Source organism: Neovison vison, chromosome 1, assembly GCF_020171115.1.
Source record: "Neovison vison isolate M4711 chromosome 1, ASM_NN_V1, whole genome shotgun sequence".
Classification (NCBI taxonomy): Eukaryota; Metazoa; Chordata; class Mammalia; order Carnivora; family Mustelidae; genus Neogale; species Neogale vison.
The window spans coordinates 550,654-573,898 of record NC_058091.1 but is presented as its reverse complement, the minus strand read 5'-3'; the positions used below and the strand labels follow the sequence as shown (position 1 = coordinate 573,898).

Here is a 23,245-nt window from a genome sequence, read left to right as displayed (position 1 = left end):
GTGACGGAGGCGGAGCGCCCCGGAAGGCGCGGTTGGGCGCGCGCAGCGGTACCGGCGGGGAGGCGGGGGGAGGTGGCGGCCGCTCCCGGCTGGCCCCGCGGGCTCTGCGCCTCCGGCGAGTCTGCGCCGGCGCGGCCGAGCGCCCGACGCGGACCCGGGAGACCCGCCCCGTGGGAGGGGACAGGATGTCGTTTCTCCGGGAGCTGAAGGCTGCGGGGACCCGGCGCAGCGCGTTCCCTGCCGCCCGGGTGGGATGAGCGTCGCTCCGCAGCGGCCGCTGCCTGCGTCCCGGGGCCGCGCCGTGTCGGGCTCCGTCCCGTGTGACACCCGCCTTGGTGCAGGTCGCGGGGCGGCTCTTGCGGGGGTGAGTGTCCGGCCCGGGTCGCTCCGGAACCGGCGCGCGAGCCTGGGGCCGACATGCTGCCGGAGCGCGGGGCCCCTCGGGCTGCGGTGCCGTATGGGTCGGGGACAGCGCGCCGGGTGCGGCGCAGGGTTGCGGCGGCGCGGATCGTGGGGGAAGGAGCGGGCTCCGTGAGGGCACCGGGGAGCCGCCGCGAGCGGCCGACCGCCGCGTCAGAGAAGCCCCAAGGGACAGAGGCGGGAGGGGGACGGGCGGCGGCGGGAGCGGGTCCTGCGGTGTCCGTGGTCCCTGGACGGCCACAGCGCCACGGAGGGTTCCGCGCGTGTCGCCGGGTCTGCGGATGGTCGGTCGGCGGCCGGGGGGCTGCGGACACCGGCAGGTGCGGCTTCTGGGGACGGGGATGCCGACTCGGGCGAGGAACTCGAGGTGACCGGCTTCCAGACCGGGAGCTGCCGGGGCTTCGTCCCTCCGTCGGGACGCGGACGTGACCCACCAGGTGAAGACCCCGTGTGGACTTTAGTCCCGGAGTGTGGCTCCTTTGCGGTTTATAAGATGCCGTTCGTGTCAGGCGGGGATAATTAGGGTTTGGGGATCGTTGTAAAATCGCGGTTTGCTGCTGCTCGTTCCCCGCGAGGAGCCGGAGGCTCTTACTTACCTTTTTTCTCATTGTGCTTGATTTTCTGCTTTTCCGTTCCCCATTTTAAAATGTTGCTCATTTTGATACCTTTGGGACAGTGTACGAACGCTGAAGGGAACAGCACTACCTGTAAGGTCTGCTTCTGTACACTCGTATCTTCACAGATAGGATTAAAACTTCACATCTTCAATATGTATTTGAAACATTTATGTAAACTGTCTTTAATTAACATGTAATCATAGCGTTTTAATCACACAGCTCCCGAGAGCCGGAAGTGTGTTAGCAGTAGCTATGCCTGAGTACGTCCCTTGCTCCAGATAGAATGGGATTTTCTTGTTCCTTGAATATATAATTGACATTACTCTGTTTTTACTTCTTTTTAAGAGTGTCTTCTACGTTTCACATTTCAGATGCTAATAGAGGATCCGATTGCCACTTGTCTCTCTCCCCCAGTCTATGATATGATCTGTAAACTGGGGTTTGAAGTCAGAGAAACTTGGGACATCGATCGCATTGTGACGCAGAGCGGACGCGTGTGCTGGCCGACCATCACAGCCCGTGTGGCGTATACACGGTCAGGTCTGTGTGCTCTCGAGAGCTCCCCAAGCACAGGTCCGTGCGGGTCTGTTCAATACATCTTGACTCTAAAACTCTCCTTTCTGTCCATTGTTTCTCTTAGTTAGAACTTGTTATCGTACAGACATACCTCAGAGCAGGAGAGGGTCAGGTGGCACGGGAGGCAGCGAGGCCAGCGCAGGAGAGAGGTGGGAGTGCCGAGCCAAGGAAGCCCTGTGTGAGGAGGAGGCCGTGGGCGGCTCAGCCTCACTCCAGGACAACAGTCAGATGGAAGCGAGAAGGAAGTAGGAGTGCGAGGAATTCTGCATAGGCAGGGAGCAGTAGGATGTTACACGGCTGTCTCAAATGTTCCAGGCTTTATTGTTCATTCTTTAGAGCAGGGAAGTGGGTTGGGAAATTTAATAATAGAAAAATTTCAAGCGCACATTCCCGGGCCCAGCAGTTTCATCCCAGGAGTTTGTAAGACAGGCGCACCTGCAGGTGGAAGAGAGTCTGCTCTCGGTGCTGACTATAAGCAAAAATTGGAAAAAAAAAACAAACAAAAAACAACAACAAAACCCAGACATTGGAAACCCACACGTACAGTGTCCCTCTGACGGAGGCACATGAGAGCGTTGCGCGGTGGTACGGGAATCGAGAGCCTCTCTCTGAGCCGTGTCGCTTAGTGAGAAAATGCGGGGGGCTTAGAATTGTTTTTGCTTGTGTGTGTATAAATATTTCCAAATGTACCCAAGAAATTAATAGCTGTAGTTGCTATTAGAAGGAGAACGGGGTGGCCGGAAGGGAGACCTTCACCTGCTTATACTTTTTGGGTGTGAACCGTGTGAATGTTGCTTCAAACTTACCAAAAAATTAAAACAAAAAATTCGTATGTTCTAAAATAACGTCATTGGAAATCTCATGGTCTAATAATGTCAAGTAAAAAAATCAGGTTCAAAGATCATACAGTATAAACCTGGTTTTGTATAAACTTACATACGAGTAAAGTGAAAAAAATATTTTCTCTTGATTAACCTTTTTGTATTTTCCAAACCCTACTAATAGTGTAATTTTGTTTTATTATCAGATGAGTGCTCTGTAACTTATTCCCACAGTATCGGGGTAGCTTTATTGTAGGCTCAGCTAGAAACCGGTGTCGATTTCATGGGAACTTCTGATTGATGTACGTGTTCTCTGATGCTCTAGGCGCTTTCGTCGCCTAACACGGAGCTGTGGCGGGGCCGTGGCACTAACGCTGGTTTTCTTCCCCCGCAGCCCAGAGTCTGGATTACCGGGGCAGCGTGCGGCTGCTGGGCCCTGTGTGTGAGGCCGTCCACTCACATTTGTTATCTCTGACCAAGGGACAGTTTGAGATTCGATACGCGCCGTGGCTGCAGTGGACAGCTTTTCCAGAGGTTTGGCTTGTGAACAACCTTTAGAAATACAAGACTTTACAAAGTTTGCCTAGAGGCCCTGGTTATCTGCTCATCTTTCGTCTCCTCCATCCGCTAAGCCCACCACCTGCAAAAAGGCTGGAGGGTTTTGAGGGAAACCTGGACTATTACGCAGTAGCCCTCGCCCAAGCTAAGAAACATGCTTGGAACAAAGGAAGGTTTGGGATGCTTCATCCGTATGGAGGGTGGGGAGTAGCTGGGTGTGCGGGTGTTGGTCCTGGACACCCGAGAATGGACCGCTCCAGGAAAAGAGCAAAGACCTCACGGACAGACAGTGAGGCATTCTTTAGATAGTGGACAGGGAAGCCAGCTGGTTTGTGGAGGGGAATCGAAGGGAGGAGGTGAGTGTGGGCCAAGCCCAGACCTTGATTGGGTCCAGCCATTGCACTTGGAGCATGTAAGGAGCACAGCAGCGCGGCGACTCTGCATGGTGTCCTCTAAAGTACTGCGGATGTCCTGAGGTAGCTGGAACGGTCATTGCTTCTCCCCCTCGTAACGGCTCCTACCCAGCAGGCTGAGCTGCCTCTGTTTATTGGCTTAGAACGAATCAAAATGGGAAATAAGATTTAGATCCAAACAGCTGACTGTCCAGTTTGTAGTCAGGCCTGATTCGCTGCTTTCAGTGAACGTTTATTTTATTTTTCTATTTTATTTTATTTTTATAAAGATTTTTATTTATTTATTTGACAGACAGAGATCACAAGCAGGCAGAGAGGCAGAGAGAGAGAGAGAGGGGGAAGCAGGTTCCCTGCTGAGCAGAGAGCCCGATGTGGGACTCCATCCCAGGACCCTGAGATCATGACCTGAGCCGAAGGCAGAGGCTTAACCCACAGAGCCCCCCAGGCGCCCTCGGTGAACGTTTAAATGAAGGGGGAAAAAAGTTCAGAACTCCTTAGCTATTAAGCAGTGTTTGGTTCTTTAGGTATTGTTACAGTCGAGCCTTGAACAGTGCGGGGCTTGGGTGCCCAGCCCTTGTGCAGGGGCAGATCTGCACGTAACTTAGAGGACTCCCTTGGAACCGAACTGCTCGGAGCCTCCCTGACCACAGGCCTTGCTGATGATGCAGGTGGTCGGTCCACACGCATTCTGTATGTTCTGTGCGTCATTACGGCGCCTGTACAGTGAGGTCAGCTCGAGAGAAGCGACTAAGAAATTCATGAGGAAGAGAAGAATACACTTACAGCACCGCACTGTGTTTGTGGGAAAAGATCGACATGTGAGCTGACCTGTGCAGTCCAGACCTGTGTTCAGGGTTCAGCTGTGTATGGGTGTAGAAATGTTTACCTGTACCACAAAGGTCATGAAAACGTACCAGTCGAAACCTTTAGAAGTTTGAATTTCGTAGATGGTATTGCTTGAGAAATGTTTCCTGCCGATCCCAGATTCTAACGTACGTCTTACTCTACACAGCTATTTCCTGAAATATTTGCTGCTTTGGAAAGCCTCCAGGGTCCCGCCATCTCTCTCGGCTTAATGAAACTGACGGCGTGTCTGGAACGGGCTTTGGGAGATGTAAGTGTGAGAACTGTCTTCCACCCAAGTACGCGAACAAACATAAAGCTTTTACAGCGGTCCTCAGACGTCTTGATTCTAATTACTGTTTCCCTGTGAAATGCAATCATTTGGCACAGGTGTTGAGTATTTTTCTTTATGAATGATTATGAAATCAAAACATCGGTGTCTTTGGTGCTTTTCTCGCTCATCTGGACAAGCAGTGGCTTCACGCATGCGTTTCTCTGTGCGCTGTGGGCCCCTCGCCGCGCAGCTCAGACGCGCTCCTGTCTGCCCCGCAGGTGCTCGTCCTGCTCGGGAAGGACTGCCCCTTCCTTCTGCGAGACCTGCTTGCATCCGAGGAGCTTGCTGAGGTCTTCGGGCGGCCTGTGGTGAGTTGTGTGCCTGAACCTGACAGAGTAGACGCAGCACAGAGCCACCCGTGGTAGCCCGACTTGGGTTTCTCAGAAACGGATGCCTCCGGGAGCACGTCCGTGAGAGCAGTAACTCCAGTGCGTTCTCCCTTCCCGCCGGCCCTTTCAGAATTGCCACTTTCCCGCCACAAGACACGTGTCTCTTTTCCTGAGTCTTAGTGTGGTCTACTAGCTTGTGACGGGATGGCCGCGGGGGTCGGCCGGGGGAGCAATTTGGGCTCTGTTGCTTTCATTAATTATACGTTAATTATTATCATAATAACATTTCAGGATAAAATTTTAATCATTTAGGGAGCGATACTAAAGTTTTATTTTAAAGTATCCATTTTTTTTAACCTGCAGGAATTTTGCGACTGTCCATACTTACAGTGAAAAAATACTAGATGTCAGTTTAAAAACATGCAGAGCTGTATACTGCGTCAGAATCTTCCTCGGGCCACATGGCCGAGGCTGTTTGACGACTAAGCTTTGGGTCCCGGTGCAGGAGAACGTCAGCCCAGCCCAGCCTTTGAGCCAGAGTGACGCTTGAAATACTGCTGTAGGGCGCCTGGGGGGCTCCGTGGGTTCAGCCGCTGCCTTCGGCTCAGGTCATGATCTCAGAGTGCTGGGATCGAGTCCCGCATCGGGCTCTCTGCTCAGCAGGGAGCCTGCTTCCTCCTCTCTCTCTCTCTGCCTACCTCTCCATATACTTGTGATCTCTCTCTGTCAAGTGAATGAATAAAATCTTAAAAACAAAAAGAACAACTGCTGTAACGTGTTCCCAGCTAGACTCATTTTTGGATAAGAAATTTGTTTTCAGTAAAGCCCTCCCACTTTACAGTGGTTCCTTGTCAGCTTAGAGGGCACTGTGTTTCGGGGAGAATCCAGAGCGAAGATCGAGCACAAGATTGCCGTAGTACACTGACCTCTGGCACACGGCCAGACGTCCTGACCTGTTTGTCGCCTGCCTGGATGCGTTAGCCTCTCGGCGCCCCAGATCCTTCCACTCGTTCGCTGGCGTTTCTCATTGTGCAGGTGGTCAATGAAATTAAAATAAGTATAGCTAAAAAAGTACTTAAAAAAAACTTTTAAAAAAAGACTTTATTTATTTATTTGACAGACAGAGAGAGCACAGTAGGCAGAGAGGCAGGCAGAGAGAGAGGGAGAAGCAGGCTCCCCGCCAAGCATGGAGCCCGATGCGGGGCTCAGTCCTAGGACCCTGGGATCATGACCTGAGCTGAAGGCAGAGGCTTAACCCACTGAGCCCCCCAGGCGCCCTTAGCGTATTATTAGAGTATTATTATGATTGCTAGTAGTAGGCGTTACTATTCAAGTATTAAAAGTTGATGTTGGCGTGAAGTTTCTGGAGTTGCTTGGAGGGAGGGGCTGGTTGCCCAGGGTTCTGTTGCTGACTTGGTACGCCTCTTTGTAGCTTCCGCTCTGGCTTGGCCTGCCCCTTGAGAGAAATTCAGGATTTCTGCATCTGTGTCCTCCGCTCATTCAGCAGGCGTCCGTCAGGCGTCTGCAGACAGCTTTCGCTCCTTCCTGCGTCTTCTCGGGCCTCCCTCTTCCTTATCGTGTGATTGGTTTTGAGCGCTCTTAGTCTCTGCGTGTGATGGAGGACCATCTTTTCCGAATCTGTTCCAAGTGCGGTGCTGCAAACTGAGAGTGAGCCCGGGGAGATGCATGAGCCTTGCCGTCCAGTAGCAAGGATCCCCATCATTGGCGTCTTTGTAGCTGAAGGGACAGGAGCAGGTGACTGCTGAGCCTCCAGCCAACGGCCAAGTAGGGGAGGCCTGGGCTGGGAGCATCCATGGGCCAGCCGCTCCTCAGGGCCTGCCGTCTGCGGATTCTCTGTTCTGTTCTTTGTGATCTGTTTTACCTCGTCGTAGGCACACGGGAGGTGCAGGATGAGAGCAGCCTAGCCTGGGATGGACCTTGTTCCTCTCTATGGCTCGTGACCCCCAAGACCTCGCTTTTAGCTCTCCATGCTCGCATTCCTCGTCTGCACAGTGGGAGGAGTGGTAGTGCCCTCCTTGTATTATTCTGAGGAGGAAGGAGTAGTAAATACACAAAATGTGTTTGGCGTGTTAAGCGCCCAGTAAACGTTGGAATGCTGTTCCTCTTACTGCTGCTGCCGTACGCCAGCCGGAGCGTTGGGTCTGCGGAGAAGACTGAAGCAGACGTTCTCCACTGCTCCGTCGGCTTGTTCCGTGGCTCGTGACTTTGAACTCTCCGGTAACCTGTTCTTAACCTGCCCAGATGGATGTGCTGAAGGTCTTCATCGGATCCCCGTCTGGACTCAACTTGCGTAACGTCCTGTGGCATGGGTTTGCCTCCCCTCTTGAGATCCCCCCAAAGTACGTTGCTACAAAAATAATTTTCTCTCCTTTGAGATACTTGAGTTTGTTTTATCTTGAATCTTACATCAGGGAAAGGTGTGTTTTGGGAAAGATGAGAGTTTTGATGCAGAAACTTGGTGAGAATAGACTGAGGCCAGTGGACACCTGGCGTGTGACAGGGTCGGGACCCCACTGAATTGCAGCCCAGAGGCAGCTGTAGGCTGAGCCTCGTGGAGGTGACAAGAGCCACCGCCTGCTGGGGAGTGGGAGACCCCGAGAACTGTGCTCGTGAGCCTCCCAGCCCTGGCGTAGCTGAATTCCCACAGCCGGGGGAGTTTCCTGCCATTGAAAACTAAACTTTCTTAGTTTTAAAGTCAGTCTCTTTGTGTGCAGGACTGTCTGTTTTTCTAACGGATCCTGTGGTGTTTTGCTCTAGGTACTGTTCAATGATGGTGCTCTTGACGGCGGGGCTGGGCCAGCTGCTGAAGACGTACTTGGAGCAAACGGAACTCGTGCTGGCACACCGACCTTGCGTAGCTCTCGCAGACCTGGGGGAGGCGGCTGTTTTCCCTGGCAAGTGCTGCACCTCACAGTTTCCCTTGAAGAAAGAGGGGTAAAGTCAGGAAGCAGCGCGGGGACTTGAACCCTTTAGATAGACTTCGTGCTCTCCAGAGGCTGGAGAATGTGAAGTTTTGTAGCTGCTTAAACTTCGTTACGTAAAACCTCACCTCTTCCCGCCGCGGCCCTGGGCTGTGCTGGGGAGTCTGCGAGTCGTGGCCGCGTGAATCCATTAGCCGTGTTAGATGTGGTCCGTCCTGCAGGTGTGCGGACAGCCAGACGGCTTAGGACCGTTTGGTAACGTACATTCCCTTCTCCTTGGAGCTCTCCTACTTTTATGTGCGCAATCATGATGCCAAAAAGGCCAACAGCCTAGGTGGTCTCCTCCTCTGTCCTCTTTGTTACTTTCCGTGACAAAGCCATTTACCAAATTAGTGGGGGCGGGGGACACAACCTCTCCGAGCCTCTTCCTTTCCCAGTGGGCAGCAGAGCTGTAGGAGCCGTATGTCTGGTGTAAGTCATGGTAGGAGCAGCCCAACTCGCTTGAGTCCCAGCAGGCTATGCCCGTTTGTGCCTCGGACCCTTGGGTAGTCTGGTGACTGCCAGTAACGTATTCTTTTCAAGACTTCACTTTTTAGAGCAGTTTTCTGTTTGGAACGAAATGGATCAGGAGGTGCCGAGGTTTCCGTACACCCCCCCAACGTCCTAACCAGTGTCCTACCGCAGGGCCCGGTTGTGCAGGAGGAACGCGCACGGACGTGCCATCATCAGGCAGAGCCCGCAGTTCACCTCAGGGCTGGGTCTTGTTCCTCTGTCTTCTGGAGACGTGGCTTTCCTTGGCCAGCATGGCCAGCTGGTCAGCCCTGACGTCCTCCTCACTGCTGTGGCCGGAGTCACTAAGGAGGCGGTGGTGCACGTCCCTCTGCCCCCCCGGGGAGCCAGGCTCACCTAAGACTCTGGGCACCCCGCCCTGCGCCTGCTCACGTCATGCTTCAGTGGGTGAGGGTGATGGTTACTTCACAGACGTTACTCCCGCGGTACTTGGCCTGTTAGAAGACGTGATGAGGAACTCCGCTTTCATACGGAAGGTCATGATGCCGTACTGGGAAGCTGCGTTACTCGGCTTCCGGTCCCACAGGTAAGTGACGAGGCTCGTCCCTCTCCGGGAGGGCCGAGCTTAAATACCTTCACAGCGTTGACTGAGGCCCTGCACGTCCGCCTTCTGGTGCAGTCGGTACTGATAATCATTGTTTGGAATCAACTTTTCGATGTCAGTCGAGTTCTTACTATGAGAGAACCGTGCGTCCCGTGTTACAGAATCCTGCCCTGAGGAGGAGGAAGGTTCTACTCTGTCTCCTGGGGAGCAAAGTAGATGCCTGTGGACGTCGTGAGGTCCACAGCCTTTGCCTCCCTTCGGGTTCCGCTGTCTGGACGTTCATTTGTAGCTTGGAAACCCCCCCAAATGCTGGAATTCAAGTGTTTCTTACAAGCGGTGGGAAGAACGGGGCAGATCTCTGATAACATCTTATTCTAGAGATGCTTGGTATCTTTCCTTTCCCGTCAGAACAGTGGAAGATAGATGTAAACTCACGGTTTAAGGAGAGGGTGATCCCGCGCTCTCGTGTTGGCGAACACTGTTGGGCCCCCTTGCCCCGATCCCACATTGGTAATGTCTGGATCAGAGGACTGCTACGTGGGGTTGGTGCCGGTGTTTCCTCTGGAAACTTGCAGTTTGCCCATTTTCCTTCAATTTCACAGGTTTGCGGACTGTGCCATGTTGCTACTGACGCAGCTGGAGGCGGGACTTAGGAGCGTTTTTGCCACCGTTAACCAGTGTCCGAGAAGACTTCTGACCGCTGAGGTACGCATGCTGTAGGGCTGATGGTGGGTGTCGCTGTACTGAGTTTTCTCTGCTGCATTAAAAGTTTTTAATACCTTAGTTTGTTTACTCTTTAATGAATTTTTTAGCCAAGAATTTTCTTTGGAAGACTTAAGTGTCATTTTTTATGGCTTCCTGTTATGGTTTTATATGACATAAGTGTTTGTGATTGTTTCTTTTTTTTTTTTTTTTAATATTTTATTTATTTATTTGTCAGAGAGAGAGAGAGAAAGAGAGCATGCCAGCACAGACAGACAGAGTGGGAGGCAGAGGCAGAGGGAGAAGCAGGCTCCCCGCCGAGCAAGGAGCCCGATGTGGGACTCGATCCCAGGACGCTGGGATCATGACCTGAGCCAAAGGCAGCCGCTTAACCAACTGAGCCACCCAGGCGCCCCTGTGATTGTTTCTGATGGTCCTGTACTTCCAAGTATCTCAAACTCGTCATAAAAATAGAAACCACGTGTTTCCTGTCTGTAGCCGTTACTGTCACGTAGCCTGGGAGCCCCAGGAGGCGGCCCTGTTGAAGGACACCCCTTGCTCTGGGCCAGAACTGCCAGGGAGTCTAGGCGGAGCCTCTGGGCAGCCGTGTGCCCGGTTTCCTACAGGCTCCCGATGGGCAGAGCTGGGGGGCGTGTGGTCGGGGTGAGCAGCAGTGGCCGCCCTCCCGGGAACTCTTGTTACTCTGGCTGGTCAGCTTCCTCTTTCTGCCCCTGTCCAGCGGCGTCCCTCAGAATTCCGTTCTCGGCCCTGTGCTCCCCGGATCTGCCGCTGGGAGATCGCACTCCCTCCCACGTCTTAGCCACCTCACTTCCGTGGGGACAAGGACTGGAAAATAGTTTGAACCTAATGAAATGAAGGCCCGACGCACACAGCCGTGGAGGCGCCAGAGTGGCTGCTGGTCGGAGCGTGGAAGGCCGCTGCCGCCCTGGCCGCCGTCGCCTCGGACTCCGCTCATCCAGCTCCTGAGTTAGGTCCCCGCTTGCTGGACGTTCTCAGACGCTTTCAGTTTTCCCCAGGTCTCAGACTACTTTATTTCTAAAAATCTCACTTTTCCTCCCACAAACTTGTTCTCCGGAGTCCCTAGTTCCCTTGTCCCCTCGGGCGTGGGGCCCCAGCCACCTGCACCCGCTGGTGCTGCGTCCCCGTCATCCACTCGGTGTCCAGCCCCGCCTGCCCGCTCTCCGCGCCGGGCGTCCCCCAGCTCCTCTGCCAGCGATGAGTATCCCTTCATCTCTTAGGGCCTCATTGCTTAAAACCGCAGCAGCTCCCCAACGCCTGCAGCGAGCTCCGCGCGTGTGGGGGGAGGCGCATGCCGGGGACCCCGCGTGGTCCCGCCTTCCTCCAGTCTGTCTCCTTTAGGATTCCTCCGGCATCACTGAGGCCCCTCGCTGGTTCCCGAAGGTCTGTCCGCAGGCTTTGCCCGCTGTCCACACTGGACCACTGGAGGCCACGTGAATGACCTCCCAGAGCCTCAACTCCAGTGCGGCCGCTTCTCTGCCCCGCGTCCTGCTTTTCTCTCCGGGCAGTTCTGCTCTGCCTTCTTGCGTGTGCGTGCGGGTTTCTGTGCAGGCCCCGTGAGAGTGCGGCTCTCACGTCTGTGTCGCCCGATGCCCTCGCCCGGTGCCTTTCCTGTCGGCCCTGGGCAGAGACAGGCAGTGCTGTGCAGCGTCTGTCTCTGCGGAGAGAGGAGAGCCCCTGGCAGTCCCAGCTCTCTTGCATCTGCTTGGGATGACTTCACGGTGGCATAAACAGAGTTGGTTACTTTGTGGACCACACAAGTAAGCGGCATGATGTTTTACCGCAGAGCATCTGAGACTGTAGGCCAGGCTCTTGTTCAGAACGAACGTGGCATCCGTTCCTTTCAGTTCTTTTATAAGGCAACACGCATGTGCCGATGCTCTGTGAACCAGGCTGTGAAGTGCTGTGCCCGTGGGTGCTTCCAGCCTGAGCGCTTCCAGCGGGAGCTTTCCGAGGTCAGTGGAAGGTCGGAGGAGGAGTAAGACAGTGTGACTTTAGGGGCACCTGGGTGGCTCAGTGGGTTAAAGCCTCTGCCTTCGGCACAGGTCGTGGTCCCAGGGTGCTGGGATCGAGCCCCGCGTCGGGCTCTCTGCTCGGCAGGGAGCCTGCTTCCTCCTCTCTCTGCCTCTGCCTGCTTGTGATTTCTGTCAAATAAATAAATCTTTAAAAATAATAATAAATAAATGAGACCGTGTGACTTTAAGAAGCTTATGTACAAGGGGTGAGAGATAGGACTTTTCCACCAATTCCTTAAAATAATGTAGAGGTTAATGCACGCGGTTTATGGAGGTCTGTGAAAAGCTCAGTATTTAGTAGGCAGTCGGCTATTCAGAGCTCGGGAAGGCTCCAGGGTCAGCCGTAGAGGTTTGGGGCCTAAAGATACAGACCTCACAGTATCTTATGTCATAGCAGATATTGACGGGAATTTAACGTTAAATTGAAAACATGTTAGTAAGCATTAATAAACAAGACACTGTTTTGAGATCTGGCGTCCACAGCATGCTGGCTTCGTCACAGTGTGTATAAGATCTTGCTGAATTCCCCAGCAGCCTGTCGAGACGGGCACTGCTCATGTCCCGTTTGCAGAGAAACCTGGGGGGGGGGTGCCCCCGGTCTCACCTCCGGGGAGCACGGAAGCCAGGAATGGGTGTTGCGGCAGCCGGCTCCGAGCCTGTGTCTGTAGATGGGACCGATTACGTGACGAAGTGTGCAAGACAGGCCCTTTGTGGGAGAGCATGTCCAGCTGTGCTCACTTGCACGCACTTGAGTGTGTGTGTGTGTCCTCCTGTGTGATGGGAAGAGCCTAAGCTGACGCGTGTGGGAGGGGAGCCTGAACGGGGCCCCACTGCCACGTGCCCCGTAGTTTCCCGTCTGATGCCGTGCTGCGGAGCCAGGGACGTTCTTGCCAAAGTGCTGTCACTCAAGACTTATTTTCAAAAAAAAGGTTTTATACTTGTGTCCCTTTACTAGAATTGTTTTTTCTCTTTTGCGTAACTCTACTTACATTTTGTTTTGTTTGTTTTCTCTCCTTTTCTGAAGTCCACGGCACTTTATACCACCTTTGATGAAGTAAGTAACTTACGGAGTTTCTAGAAATAAAACATTGTTTTTTACTACACAGGAAATATTGATACTCATATATGCAAAAAAATCCACTTTATTATGGAATTAAGTGTAGTTTTCAGGCTAATTTTGAGATCCAGTATGATTAACCTAGTTTCCGAAGGTATGGACAGAGTGACATTGGAAAATGCCTGGAGATACTAATACTATATGCTGTGATTATTTGAAGGCTACATTGGAAATAAGATTACTGCTTGTTTTGCCCATGAAACGGACAGGAACTGCGTTTGTAAGTGTAAGCTGATGCACTTAATCTGTGAATTGGGTGTGTGATTCTGAAGCTGGAAATCTCGAATAGTAAAAACTGCCATTGAAAATGTCTTTTTTCACTGAAGAGTAGAGAGGCTAGTGTGTGTGTGTAATCCTGGATAATAATTCTGCAGCCTGCAGAGCTAGCCTCCCCGAGGAGACAAAGGGAGCCTCTCTATGGAGAGGGTTAGGTGTTTAGGTTCCTCTGCCGTTAACTCTTAGATCCCTTAGGAATGGGGGGGGCGGGATTAAGCAATGTACGTGTTCACCTGTAGATTTCCTCCCGTTAGGTAAATAATTTGCTATAATTTAACACGTGACGTGTTATCAACTGTGAGGATTGAACGAAATAGTGTAGTTACATCTGTACAGAATTAGGGTCTGTAGGGTTGGATTGGGTGGTTCGGTTCCAAAGTGGTGTGTTAGGAAGTGACATGTAACGTAATTCTGATGTGTGCTTTTACACACACACACACACACACACTCACATGTGAGAACACACAAGCAGAAACACAGAAGTACACACGAACACATACATATACACACGAACACATGCACACCTACACACGTGTGTGTATGAGTGCATCTGTGTTAACACATACATGTATAATACCGAAACAGATGCACAGATACAGACAAATCCACAGAAGTAGGTGCGGGTACGCACAGCATGCGCACACACACGCACTGATACACACCCCAGCCCCATACACGTAGATAGAGCTCTCAGTAGACATCTGTGCACATCTGTGCAGATAACTCATCCATTCACGTATCTACCCGTCATCACACACACACGTGTAAGTGAACACAAACACTGTATACACACATGAGATACGTGTGTTCACGTGCATTCCTGCAGTCATCATATCGGTTAAGAGAACAGGTAGCTGCTGTGACTCTAAGACAACCTTTATCTCCTTTGCTTCGGGCTTCGGCGGCATGTTGTAAGCAGGGGCTGCATCTTCTGACCCTGAAGATTCTGTAGGTATACGGGTGTGCGTTGATTAATGTATTTATTTTTGGTGTTTCAGATCTTGGCAAAACACTTGAACGACGGTAAAGTCAATCAGCTTCCTCTTTTCCTTGGAGAGCCTGCGATGGTAAAATACTAGGCCTTTTCCCAACTGATACTCTTCAGCTTACGGATGTGATTAGCACATCTCTGGAATGAAGCCCACCGTGGCCTGGGCTGTGCTCACGGAGAGCGCTTCTGGACCACCCCACACTGTCTCCACGCCGCGTGAGGCGTCCGAGAGAGGCACTTAGGGCTGCCAGATGGGGACAAGCAGCGGCGGTGTTCAGGCAGGAGTTTGGGGGGGTTCCCACCCGAGCATCGGCCACAGGTAGAGTACACAGTTTGGTGGGGGGAGTCCTGCCCCCAGCAGTGGCCACGGGTAGAGACATAGATCCCCGGGGCTTCCCTCCCCGAGTAGCGGCCACAGGCAGAGATGCGGTTCCCCGGGGGGAGGGGGTCTCCCGCCCTGAGCTGTGGCCGCAGGTAGACGGTTCCCGGGGAGCCCAACACGCTATGTCAACTTGGTGACTGTGGCGAACTGTGTGAAGCTCAGTTTCCGCGTCTCTGTGAGTGACACTGCTGTCCCTAGAGATGTCCGGCGTGGCCCATTCTTTCTTCCCTCAGTTAGCAAACTAACAAAATATTTTCTCTGTTTGCATTCTGAAAGGAGTTTCTTTGGGATTTCTTGAACCATCAGGAGGGCCCTCGTATAAGAGACCGTTTAAGCCATGGGGAAATCAACTTACCTGAATTTCCAAAAGAAGTGGCAAGTCAGTTGCTTGCATTTTCTGGGGTCCTTTTACTCAGATTCGTTGATGAAGATCTGTCGGCAGCCTTCAAGGTAGCGTACGGGGGAGAGAACCATTAGATGAGCTGTTACCCGGCCGGGACAGCATAGAGTGTATTTCCAGATGTAATTAGCCCTTAATCAGCTTTTCCGTAAATTTGAGCCGCAGCGTGCCTCCTTCAGAAGCGCAGTGGCGACTAGATGTGATGTCACGCGAGCGTTGGCCGGGCGCGTAAACCGTGTGATCAAACCGCAGAAGCGGTGTGTGAGACAGGGTTAACGCGATATGTCAGGAAATTTTACAAATAACGGTTAAATAGGTCAGATGGAATATTTGCATTGATCAGTAAACTGATTCTTTTATTATCTTGCAACAAATAATTTGGGGTAGTTGTTATTTTAATCTTGTTTTCAAATGACGCACGTCACATTTACTGTAAAGATTGTTGAGAGGTTCAGACAAAACAGAAAACGTGATAGGAAAAGTGACAGCGCTCAGGAGAGCCTTCCAGCAGGGTGAGCCCTGTTCACGGACGGGCGCTGCCCCGTCCTTCCACGAGCGCACGGTGCGGCCAGAGAAAGCGGTTAGTGGCCGAGCGCTCCGCGGTTTCTGCCGGCTGCCGGCCCTTAGCGGTGCACCCTCGCGACGTGAGCTGGTCCCCGTGGACGGGCTGGGTTCTGACGGGTGGGGCGCTGCCGATGACCGTGTCTCGAGGCGGTGTCCTTGTTCACTGGGCACGTGTGAGGGGATTTGCACAAGTGCAGTTCTGAAGCAAAACTTGCTTTTACTGTTCGTTGGAAGCGTGTGATTCTCTTGTGAACAATTAATGTCTTTTGCTCCATTTTATGCATTTCTGTGGTTTGTTAGCGGCACTTGCCACTCCCGTGTGCATGTTGCTTCTTACTTGTCTTGAAGTTTTGAGGTCTTTTCATTTTAGCTTAGGCATTTGGAATCATTCTTAAAAGACCCTTCCGTTTCCAAAATTGTAAACATAAATGTGCATTTCCCCGGTACCTTTAAAAGGTTTTTTTCCATTTACATCTTTTGATTCAACCGGAATTTATTTCATCTGGGAATGAATTAGAGAATCTGGGTTACTTGTTTTTATCTTTTTGTTGGTTTGTTCTTGTTGGTTTTTTTTTTTTTTTTTTTTGACAAAAGCCTTGTGGGTTGGCCCGAGAGCGTTTGGCAGACGGACGTCTCTGTAGCGCGTGCGGTGGGCTTGGTCTCCTTGTGCGTCCGTCCTCACCTTTGTGAGAGTGCGGCGTCTGAAGGTTACTGTCCCATCCCTCTTTTTCAGAATTTCCCTGCATCCTCCTCAGTAGGATTGTAGGCAAACTTGCCTAGTTACGGTGTCCACAAAGTCCAAGACTAACCAAGCAACAAACAGGAATGGGCTCTTGATGGGTTCATTTTGGGGAACTGATGGCTTTTACAATAGCGAACATCGTTCCCAAACGTGGTATCTCGTGTCCTCAGAATCCTCCTCTCTTTGCTTGTCCACATCGTGTGTGTGTCTCCCTCCAGCGTAGACTCTGTCCACAGCCCTCCCGTGCGGTGTGCTGGGCCAGGCTGCCCTCCCTTCGATGGCCCTTTGTTTGCTTGTCAGTGCAGCAGCCAGCAGGTCCCCCGAGGTCCTCCGCGCTCCTCCCCTCCACCCGCCCCTGGTCTCGCATCTCTGCCAGGCCACGGGGCCTCTTGTGGGGATTGTGAGTGGTGGCCGCCTCGTGTGGAGCTCGGCCCGCCTGCCTTGCTTGGCTCTTTGAGCGAACGAAGGCTTTGCGCCTGGATATTGAGTGACTCGCTTCGTGCTGTGGAGCATTCTGGGGCGTTACTGCCTCTGCAGGAAAGTGACCGGTCAAGGACTGTGTTTAAGGTGAGTCTGCTGTCGGCTCACTGACTTTTCTGTTCCTGGTAGTTCTTAATTCAGCTGCCTGGCTTTTCCGGCCGCACTGTCACATGAGCTGCGAATCGGGTTATTTTTACTCGTTTCCGACGTTTGCATGTTTAGCAGTATGACTCTCTTTTAGTTGTACTGATTTGTAATTTTTTAATTCCCATTCTCTTTTTTTGGGAGGCATCCGTGTATTTTTAGTTGGTTGTTTGGAGTCTGTCTTCTTCTTACGGGTCTCCAGTGTCACTGATTGCGGACAAAGAGGAGATGTGACCTTTGTTTATCGTTGTGAATCGGCTTCATTTGAAAAACTTCGGTTGTGACCATGGGACCACCGAGTCAGCCCTGCTCCAGTGGAGAGTCCTGCTCTGTCGGAGCTGAAGGCGCCTGGGCGGGGGCTCTCGTGTGACTCGCACCCCGCGGGAGGAAACCGGGGGCCTGGCCGCAGTCCTAGTAACCCTTGTCTGTTTTTTCTGAACCAGAAAGAAGCCGCGATCGGATCCCTGGCTGCCCTCGCAGATGGTTACAGCGCTCACTTCCACCCGATTTCCCAGCTGAAGAAACAGGTGAGCCACACGCGGGCCATCGGGACGGCTGTGCACGGCGCCTGCCGCAGAGATGCCCACGGGGCCAGGCACCCTGCCAAGCCAGACCTCAGGGTCACGACCGGAGGCTGCCGCTCAGGAGTGTGGCCCTCCGAGCCTCAGGGCCCGCATCCAGCAGAGGCAGTAACGGCAGTCTCGGGTCTGGTGGTGGACGACTTGAGTCCTGGCGGCCGGTTCTCGCCTTAACTGGGGACTGCTACCCCACGAACCAGCGGCGAAGAACGGCCGTGCTGCTTGCCCCACGCGCGGCCAGAGCATGTGCCCTTGTAAATTAGATGGTGCAGACCACAGACTTTTGAGCATTTCTGCCAGGAGGTTCCAGTATGGAAACGAGCTTGGCGCTTTATTCTCCTCGTAGTGGGATGTGAATGTGCGAGGGGCAAGGACGGGCTCGTCTCCAAGAGCAGCGTAGTCGTGGTAGCTGCCGACGCAGACATCCATCCGCGGGCCTGCCCCTGGACGAAGCTGTGAAACCCAGCGGAAGGGTTTAGGGAGTGATTTGCAGCGGCAGCTTGAGGAATTGCCCGAGACGCTGGCGTCTCATCGATGATGTTGTAAGAGAAGCAGCGTCAGTTAGCAGGGGCTGTCAGCAGTGACGTGCCGAGAGTTCTAGAGTTTTACTCTGCCAGTGCTACGTGAGGGATGAATTCGCCGCAGGTGCCGGTGTCCCGTGGGTTCTGGTTTAGCAGCGAGGCATCAGGCTGCAGGGGAAGACACCAGAGACCCGCAGCATCCCGACCTGCAGAGTCAGGAGGGAGGAAGGGAAGGGACTTACAAAGAAGGGAGAACGTCCCACAAGAGTGAGAAGCTTCAGGAAGGCAGGCTTTGCCCGTAGACCTCCGCGGCCAACTCTGAAGCCTCACGAGCCCCCCTGCTCCTTGACTGCCATTTCCACGGCCCTGGTTGAGGCCCCTTCCATGGCCCATAGGGGGTGTTCCCGACCGTCACCCTCCCCCGCAGCCTCCCCTCCATGCCATGGTGTCTGCACTTTTCGTTAGCAGTCCGGCGTCCGTCTTTCCGAGGTCCTTTTGCTGCTGCTGCAGGTACCCAGAGGCGTAGGTGTCCGCGTTCAGGTCGCTCAGACCTTCACGAGTCAGGAATTTGGCGCGGGCTGCCCTGGTTTGGTGTTGCGTCCGAGACGACGAGACGTTGGTGCCGGGCTTCCCGGAGAACCAGGGAGAGGGGCTGCCCTTTCTGACCTGACTTCCGGAGTCACACATCCTCACTTGCGCTGTGGTGTCTGAGTGAAGGCCACTCACCAAAGCACGTCCCATTTTGGGAGGGCCCGACGCCCCCGCTCTCAACAACGGGGGCGTCGAGAGTTGGCCGATACGGTTTATAACTCCTCTGCATGTTAACTACCTCCCAGTCTCCTGTTAGCTTCACTGCTCTGCGCTTACCTGATTATACTGAGTAGCTGAGACCCACCTCCTCAGTTGAAAATGTAAGATCTGTAACAATTTTACCAATATAGATCTCCTAGAAAGCAATTGCTATGTTCATAATAGTTTACAAGCGTATTTTTCAGGCGGTTACTATAAAATCTTTAAAAGCAGTAGGACATTTTCCTCTTAGGTGCTGAGCTGTGAGGAGAGCATCAGAGTTTGGCCTCTCCCGCCTTTGCCTGAAGTGGCCGCCAGGTGAGTTCTGTCCTGGGGTCATGCAGACCTCACAGTCCCCAGTGGACACCAGCCTCGGCCTGGGGTCTCGGCCGTGCTCTGGGAAGACCAAGTACAGGGGGCTTGCTAGGCCTCACGGGCGGGGCAGGGGGCGCAGAGGGGGCAGTGTCCCTGCTGAGGGCCCCGCTGGGTGGTGGGTCATTTGGGGAGACCAGACACATAGGAACGGGGGTCAGGCTTTGTGGGGAGGAGGATGGGGTCCACTCAGAATACTCAGTGGGTGATCAGACACAGTATCTGAAGGTCGGGAGAGAAGTGGGGATAGAGATTTTGGAATCAGGATATAGCAGGTCCGTGTGGAGGCAGTAACACTTGGATAGCTTGTTGCTTATCTTTGGTCAACAGCGTGTTGCTTTTAGGGTATTGAATTGTTGACATTTACCACCGACTCTGACAGTGGCTTTTTCGTTTTATTTTTGGGAAAACTAGGTGCAGATTAAGTGAGCCGTTAGGTAGTGCGCCCGGGCACTGATCGGCGTCCTCATCATCGTCCTGTCTCTGTCCCTTCTGTTTTCCAGATCAGTGGCTGCTTCTGAAACTCATGCCTGTGAGGCGTTCGTCACCGACACCCTGGCAGAGCTGCTCCGCCATCTGCCCGAGCGCTCCGGCCTTGTCAGCGGCTGCGATGGTCCCCCTGCTGGGAGGTGAGTCTCCGCGGACCACCCAGAGCAGTCAGAGTGCCGACCGGCCGCGCTGGGGTCCACGCTCCGCTGTGTGCGGCCTCGTGATGTTTGTGAGCTGGCGGCAGCGTTTGACCCTGCTGTGGTCGCGCCGCCGCAGACCGGGGAACCCGGCCTCCATGCTCAGGAGGTCAGAGCCCGGTGATGCTCTCCTACACGCTCTGGCCCCCGCGGCGAAGCGCACGTGCGTGTATGTGTGTGTGCGTGTGTAAGAGAGAGACGTCCGCAGGCCTGAGCATCGTGGGGAGCTGGCTGCTGCTCCCCAGAAGCTGACTGTCGGGGGGCCTCGGGAGCCGAACCCCCGCTGAAAACACACTTGAATCCCCAGGTGGCCTGAGGCAATCCAGGAACTCTGCGGCACCCCCATCCGGACTCTGTTCTGTCCCAGAACCGTCCTGGAAGTGGTCACTGTGCTCCGAAGCATCGGTGCCTGCTGCGCCTGCGTGTCCCGCCAGGTCGCTGCCTCGGCGGAGCTGAGACACCAGCAGTGGGTGGAAAGGAGGCTGCGCTCACGGCAGAGGCAGACCTACCTGCACATGGTCAGCAGGTGTGTGGCTCGCTGCGCTGGCTGGAGACACCCGCTGGGCCGGGCTTCTGTCGGGACGCTGCTCTGACTCGCATCTGTGGGGGCCGCTGCAGCAGATGGTGCCCTCCCCCCTGTCGTGATTGTGGCGGAGGAGGGTGTGGGTGCTGCTGGCCCGAGTGAGCCCCGGGGTCTGACGTGCCAGCAGCAGGTTACCTTGGGTGTGACTGTTCGGCCTCCTTCCCCGGTGTGTATGTTAGGGTGTTCTCCATCCCTAAGAAGTTACCATTTTGGACAAATTCCTAGAGCTCTGGGTTAAGTGGCATCTCTGTCTATGGAGCTTTTTACGGGTTTTGCTTGGCTGCTTCTGAAAGGCTCACTCTCCCAGCAGGTTCGACGCCGCCGGTTAAGTTACGTCCTTCCCGAAGCGTATTTCAAAACAAAATCTCCACGGGTGTCATGAGCGAGATAGTATCTTACTTTGATTGGAATGTCTTTGTGTCCTGGAGACGCTGAACCCGTTTCCACATTTGAACCATTTGTGTGTTTCTTCCTGTGAGAGCCCTTGACCAAGTACGAGACTGTAGGGGAGACGCAGGCAGAGACCCAGACCCGGGGGAGCGCTGGACGCGGGGCCGGCGGCCTCCTGCCCCCGAGCAGCAGCTGCTGGGAAGCTGGGCGGCAGCTGGCGGGCGCTCCTGGGGTGGGGGCCCCTCGGAAACCAGCCAGCAGCGGCTTTCTCTTGAGAAGTCTAAATTTAAGTTCCCTTGAGAAATAGTTTCCATTGGTGAAAGTGCAAAATACTTAGGTTTGTCAGATTCTAACTTTCTTCCTCTTTTTTAGTGTTAAGCTTCTGTCCCCTGTGCTTCACTTGATTTTATTGCTGATTGCCCTGGAGCTGGTCAACATTCACATGGTTTGTGGAAAAAATCCCTGTGAATATCAACAGTATCTAAAGTAAGTCTGTTGCACGTAGAAGAAATGAAACCGTTTTAGTAAATATAAGGGCTTTTCACTTACATTGGTTGTTTTATTTTTTTAAACCCGTCATGGTTGGCTCTTTACTGCTTTTCTCTGTGGATTTGGTGCAACTTTGTGAGCCTCTAAAACGAGCGCCCGTGTAGGCTCATTGCAGAGCAGCCCGTGGGACGCTTGCAGAGGCTCCGAGTTCCTCACTCTCAGTCACACTGGCCCGGGCCGGCTCTGCTGCTGCCGCGCAGGTCATCCTCGTGTCTAAAGTGAGTGTGAAAGGACTGGCGTGTTCTCAGCGACGCGGACCCAGGTGGGCACCAGGCGTCCGCCCTGCAGAGTGTGACGGATCGGTGGCCCCGGATGACCCCCGTCCCCACCTTGGCCCTGTTGAGAGTGCGTGGGGGGCGTGGTCTGAGGTGGGCCGTCCGGGCACACGCGGTAGGAGCGGCGCCCTGGCCACCAGCAGCGCGTGCCCAAAGCTCCGCACGGTGACCGCCCGAGGTGACGCAGACCTTGCCAGATACAAAGTCCTCCGCGGCTGAGGAAGGATCCGTGGGCTTCCTTTATGTCGCTCCTTTAACGTCGAGCTTGAAAACATTCAGAAGTCGAGGTTGGGGAACGTTCTCGCCCACTTGACAGACGGGGGAGAACATGGAGAAGAGGAGCAGGCCGTGGTGCTCGCCTGTCGGGGAAATGCCCAGGAACCGACTGTGGCACCCCTCAGGAGCGCTGTGTCCGCGTGAAAGGTGTGTCCCACGAGGCGGGGCACTGGCGTCGTGAGGGCAGGCGTGGGAGTCCCGGGGCCGGAGCGCGGCACCCCCGTGGGGGCGCAGGGCCGGCACGCTCCCCGTGTGTGCGTCGTGTGCTCACGTGGCATTTAACCCAGGCGGTCTCTAACGCCTTTTCTGGAGCTCGGTTCTGTCACACGCAGCCGTCGTACCTGGTGTGAGAGTTGGACGAGGGTCGGGCGCGGGGCTCGTCAGGGGTCCGGCCGCGTCTCCAGGGCTGCTGCGAGTCAGCATCTCTTCCTCTGGCTTCTGTTCTCACATCCGTTTCACGTGTGGTTCTTTGTCTTGAATTTACAGGCAAAAGGAAGTAGAGTACTTCAGTTTTAATTCCAGAAAGAAATGAAATGAGTGCATTTAAATCATTGTTGCATTTTATAATAAATTAATTTTTTTCCAATAAAACAGGTTCTTGAAGTCCATCTTGCAATACGCGGAGAAGCTGGCGGCTCACACCAGCCCGGAGAGGAACAAGTGGAGCGAAGCTGTCAGTCTCACACACGCAGCTCTGCGGAAGATTTGGGATTTTACTGAGAAGAAACAAATGTTAATGCACTTAGCCAAGAAATCTGCAAGTAAAGGGGTCTTATGAAAACACGTGGAAGTCAAGATGCCTTTCTCTGCGTCTGAAAACCGAGCCCGAGTTGGGCTTTACCAGCGTGGAGAGTGAAAAGCCACAGGTGGGGTGAGTGGCAGGCTCTGTTTGACCAGGGATCAAGTTTCATTTTTCTGCAGCTTTCTGAATGGCTGTTCCTGCCTTTGTGTGAAACCTAGGCTCTACCACTTTGGTCCCCACACCACAACGCAGTGTCCAGGAGGAGCTTTTTACCCACGTGTCACCCAGAAAACTCTTGAAAATGGTCCGTGTGGCCAGGACCCTGTCCCCTGTCCCCTGTGCTCACTGGCCGGGCTGGGTCAGCTCCACTCCTGAGACCCCACTGGGGCCCAGAGGAGGAGTGTGGGCCAGTCCAGCCTCCTCGTTGGAGCTGAGAGAGTGAGGTGGCCTGATCCAGATCCTAGGGGACAGAGCTGGGGATGGGGTACCAGGCGGCAGGTTTGCCCGTCCCTGGGTGGCCGCGAGCGCGGGAGCCCTGGCACGTGTCTGGGTAGGGAGCGGGGAGAGCTGGAGTGAGGGGAGTGGGTCAGTTAGCCCCGTCCTGCCTGGAGAGCTGAAGGCTGTGGTTCTCCAGGGCTCTGGACACCGTCGTCTGGAGCATCTGT

General features: G+C 53.9%; 1 protein-coding gene across 11 annotated transcripts; it reads left to right on the top strand.

Annotated features, from left to right (window-relative positions):
* Positions 1 to 85: 85 nt before the first annotated feature.
* Positions 86 to 22,621, top strand: ERMARD (ER membrane associated RNA degradation). 11 transcript variants are annotated; one of them, XM_044242063.1, is made up of 19 exons: positions 86 to 364; positions 1,409 to 1,577; positions 2,829 to 2,968; positions 4,418 to 4,519; positions 4,801 to 4,890; positions 7,174 to 7,271; positions 7,690 to 7,826; positions 8,538 to 8,949; positions 9,570 to 9,672; positions 12,748 to 12,777; positions 13,001 to 13,066; positions 14,115 to 14,183; positions 14,766 to 14,939; positions 17,263 to 17,346; positions 18,961 to 19,025; positions 19,583 to 19,708; positions 20,073 to 20,291; positions 21,111 to 21,224; positions 22,433 to 22,621. In XM_044242063.1, the coding sequence occupies exons 1-19, from the start codon at positions 254 to 256 to the stop codon at positions 22,614 to 22,616; spliced, it is 2,493 nt and encodes an 830-aa protein (XP_044097998.1). In that variant the 5' UTR covers positions 86 to 253; the 3' UTR covers positions 22,617 to 22,621. The 11 variants fall into 11 exon arrangements, with proteins under 11 accessions (XP_044097998.1, XP_044098026.1, XP_044097989.1 ...); XM_044242091.1 differs by having other exon boundaries at positions 1,409 to 1,610; positions 8,835 to 8,949; XM_044242054.1 differs by having other exon boundaries at positions 1,409 to 1,610; positions 13,001 to 13,060.
* The last annotated feature ends 624 nt before the right edge of the window (positions 22,622 to 23,245 follow it).

Coding starts and splice junctions, on each gene's coding strand:
- ERMARD (XM_044242045.1), top strand. CDS start 254: ATGAGCGTCGCTCCGCAGCGGCCGCTGCCTGCGTCCCGGGGCCGCGCC. Junction 4,891..7,173: donor AGGTCTTCGGGCGGCCTGTG/GTGAGTTGTGTG, acceptor TAACCTGCCCAG/ATGGATGTGCTGAAGGTCTT. Junction 20,292..21,110: donor TACCTGCACATGGTCAGCAG/GTGTGTGGCTCG, acceptor CCTCTTTTTTAG/TGTTAAGCTTCTGTCCCCTG.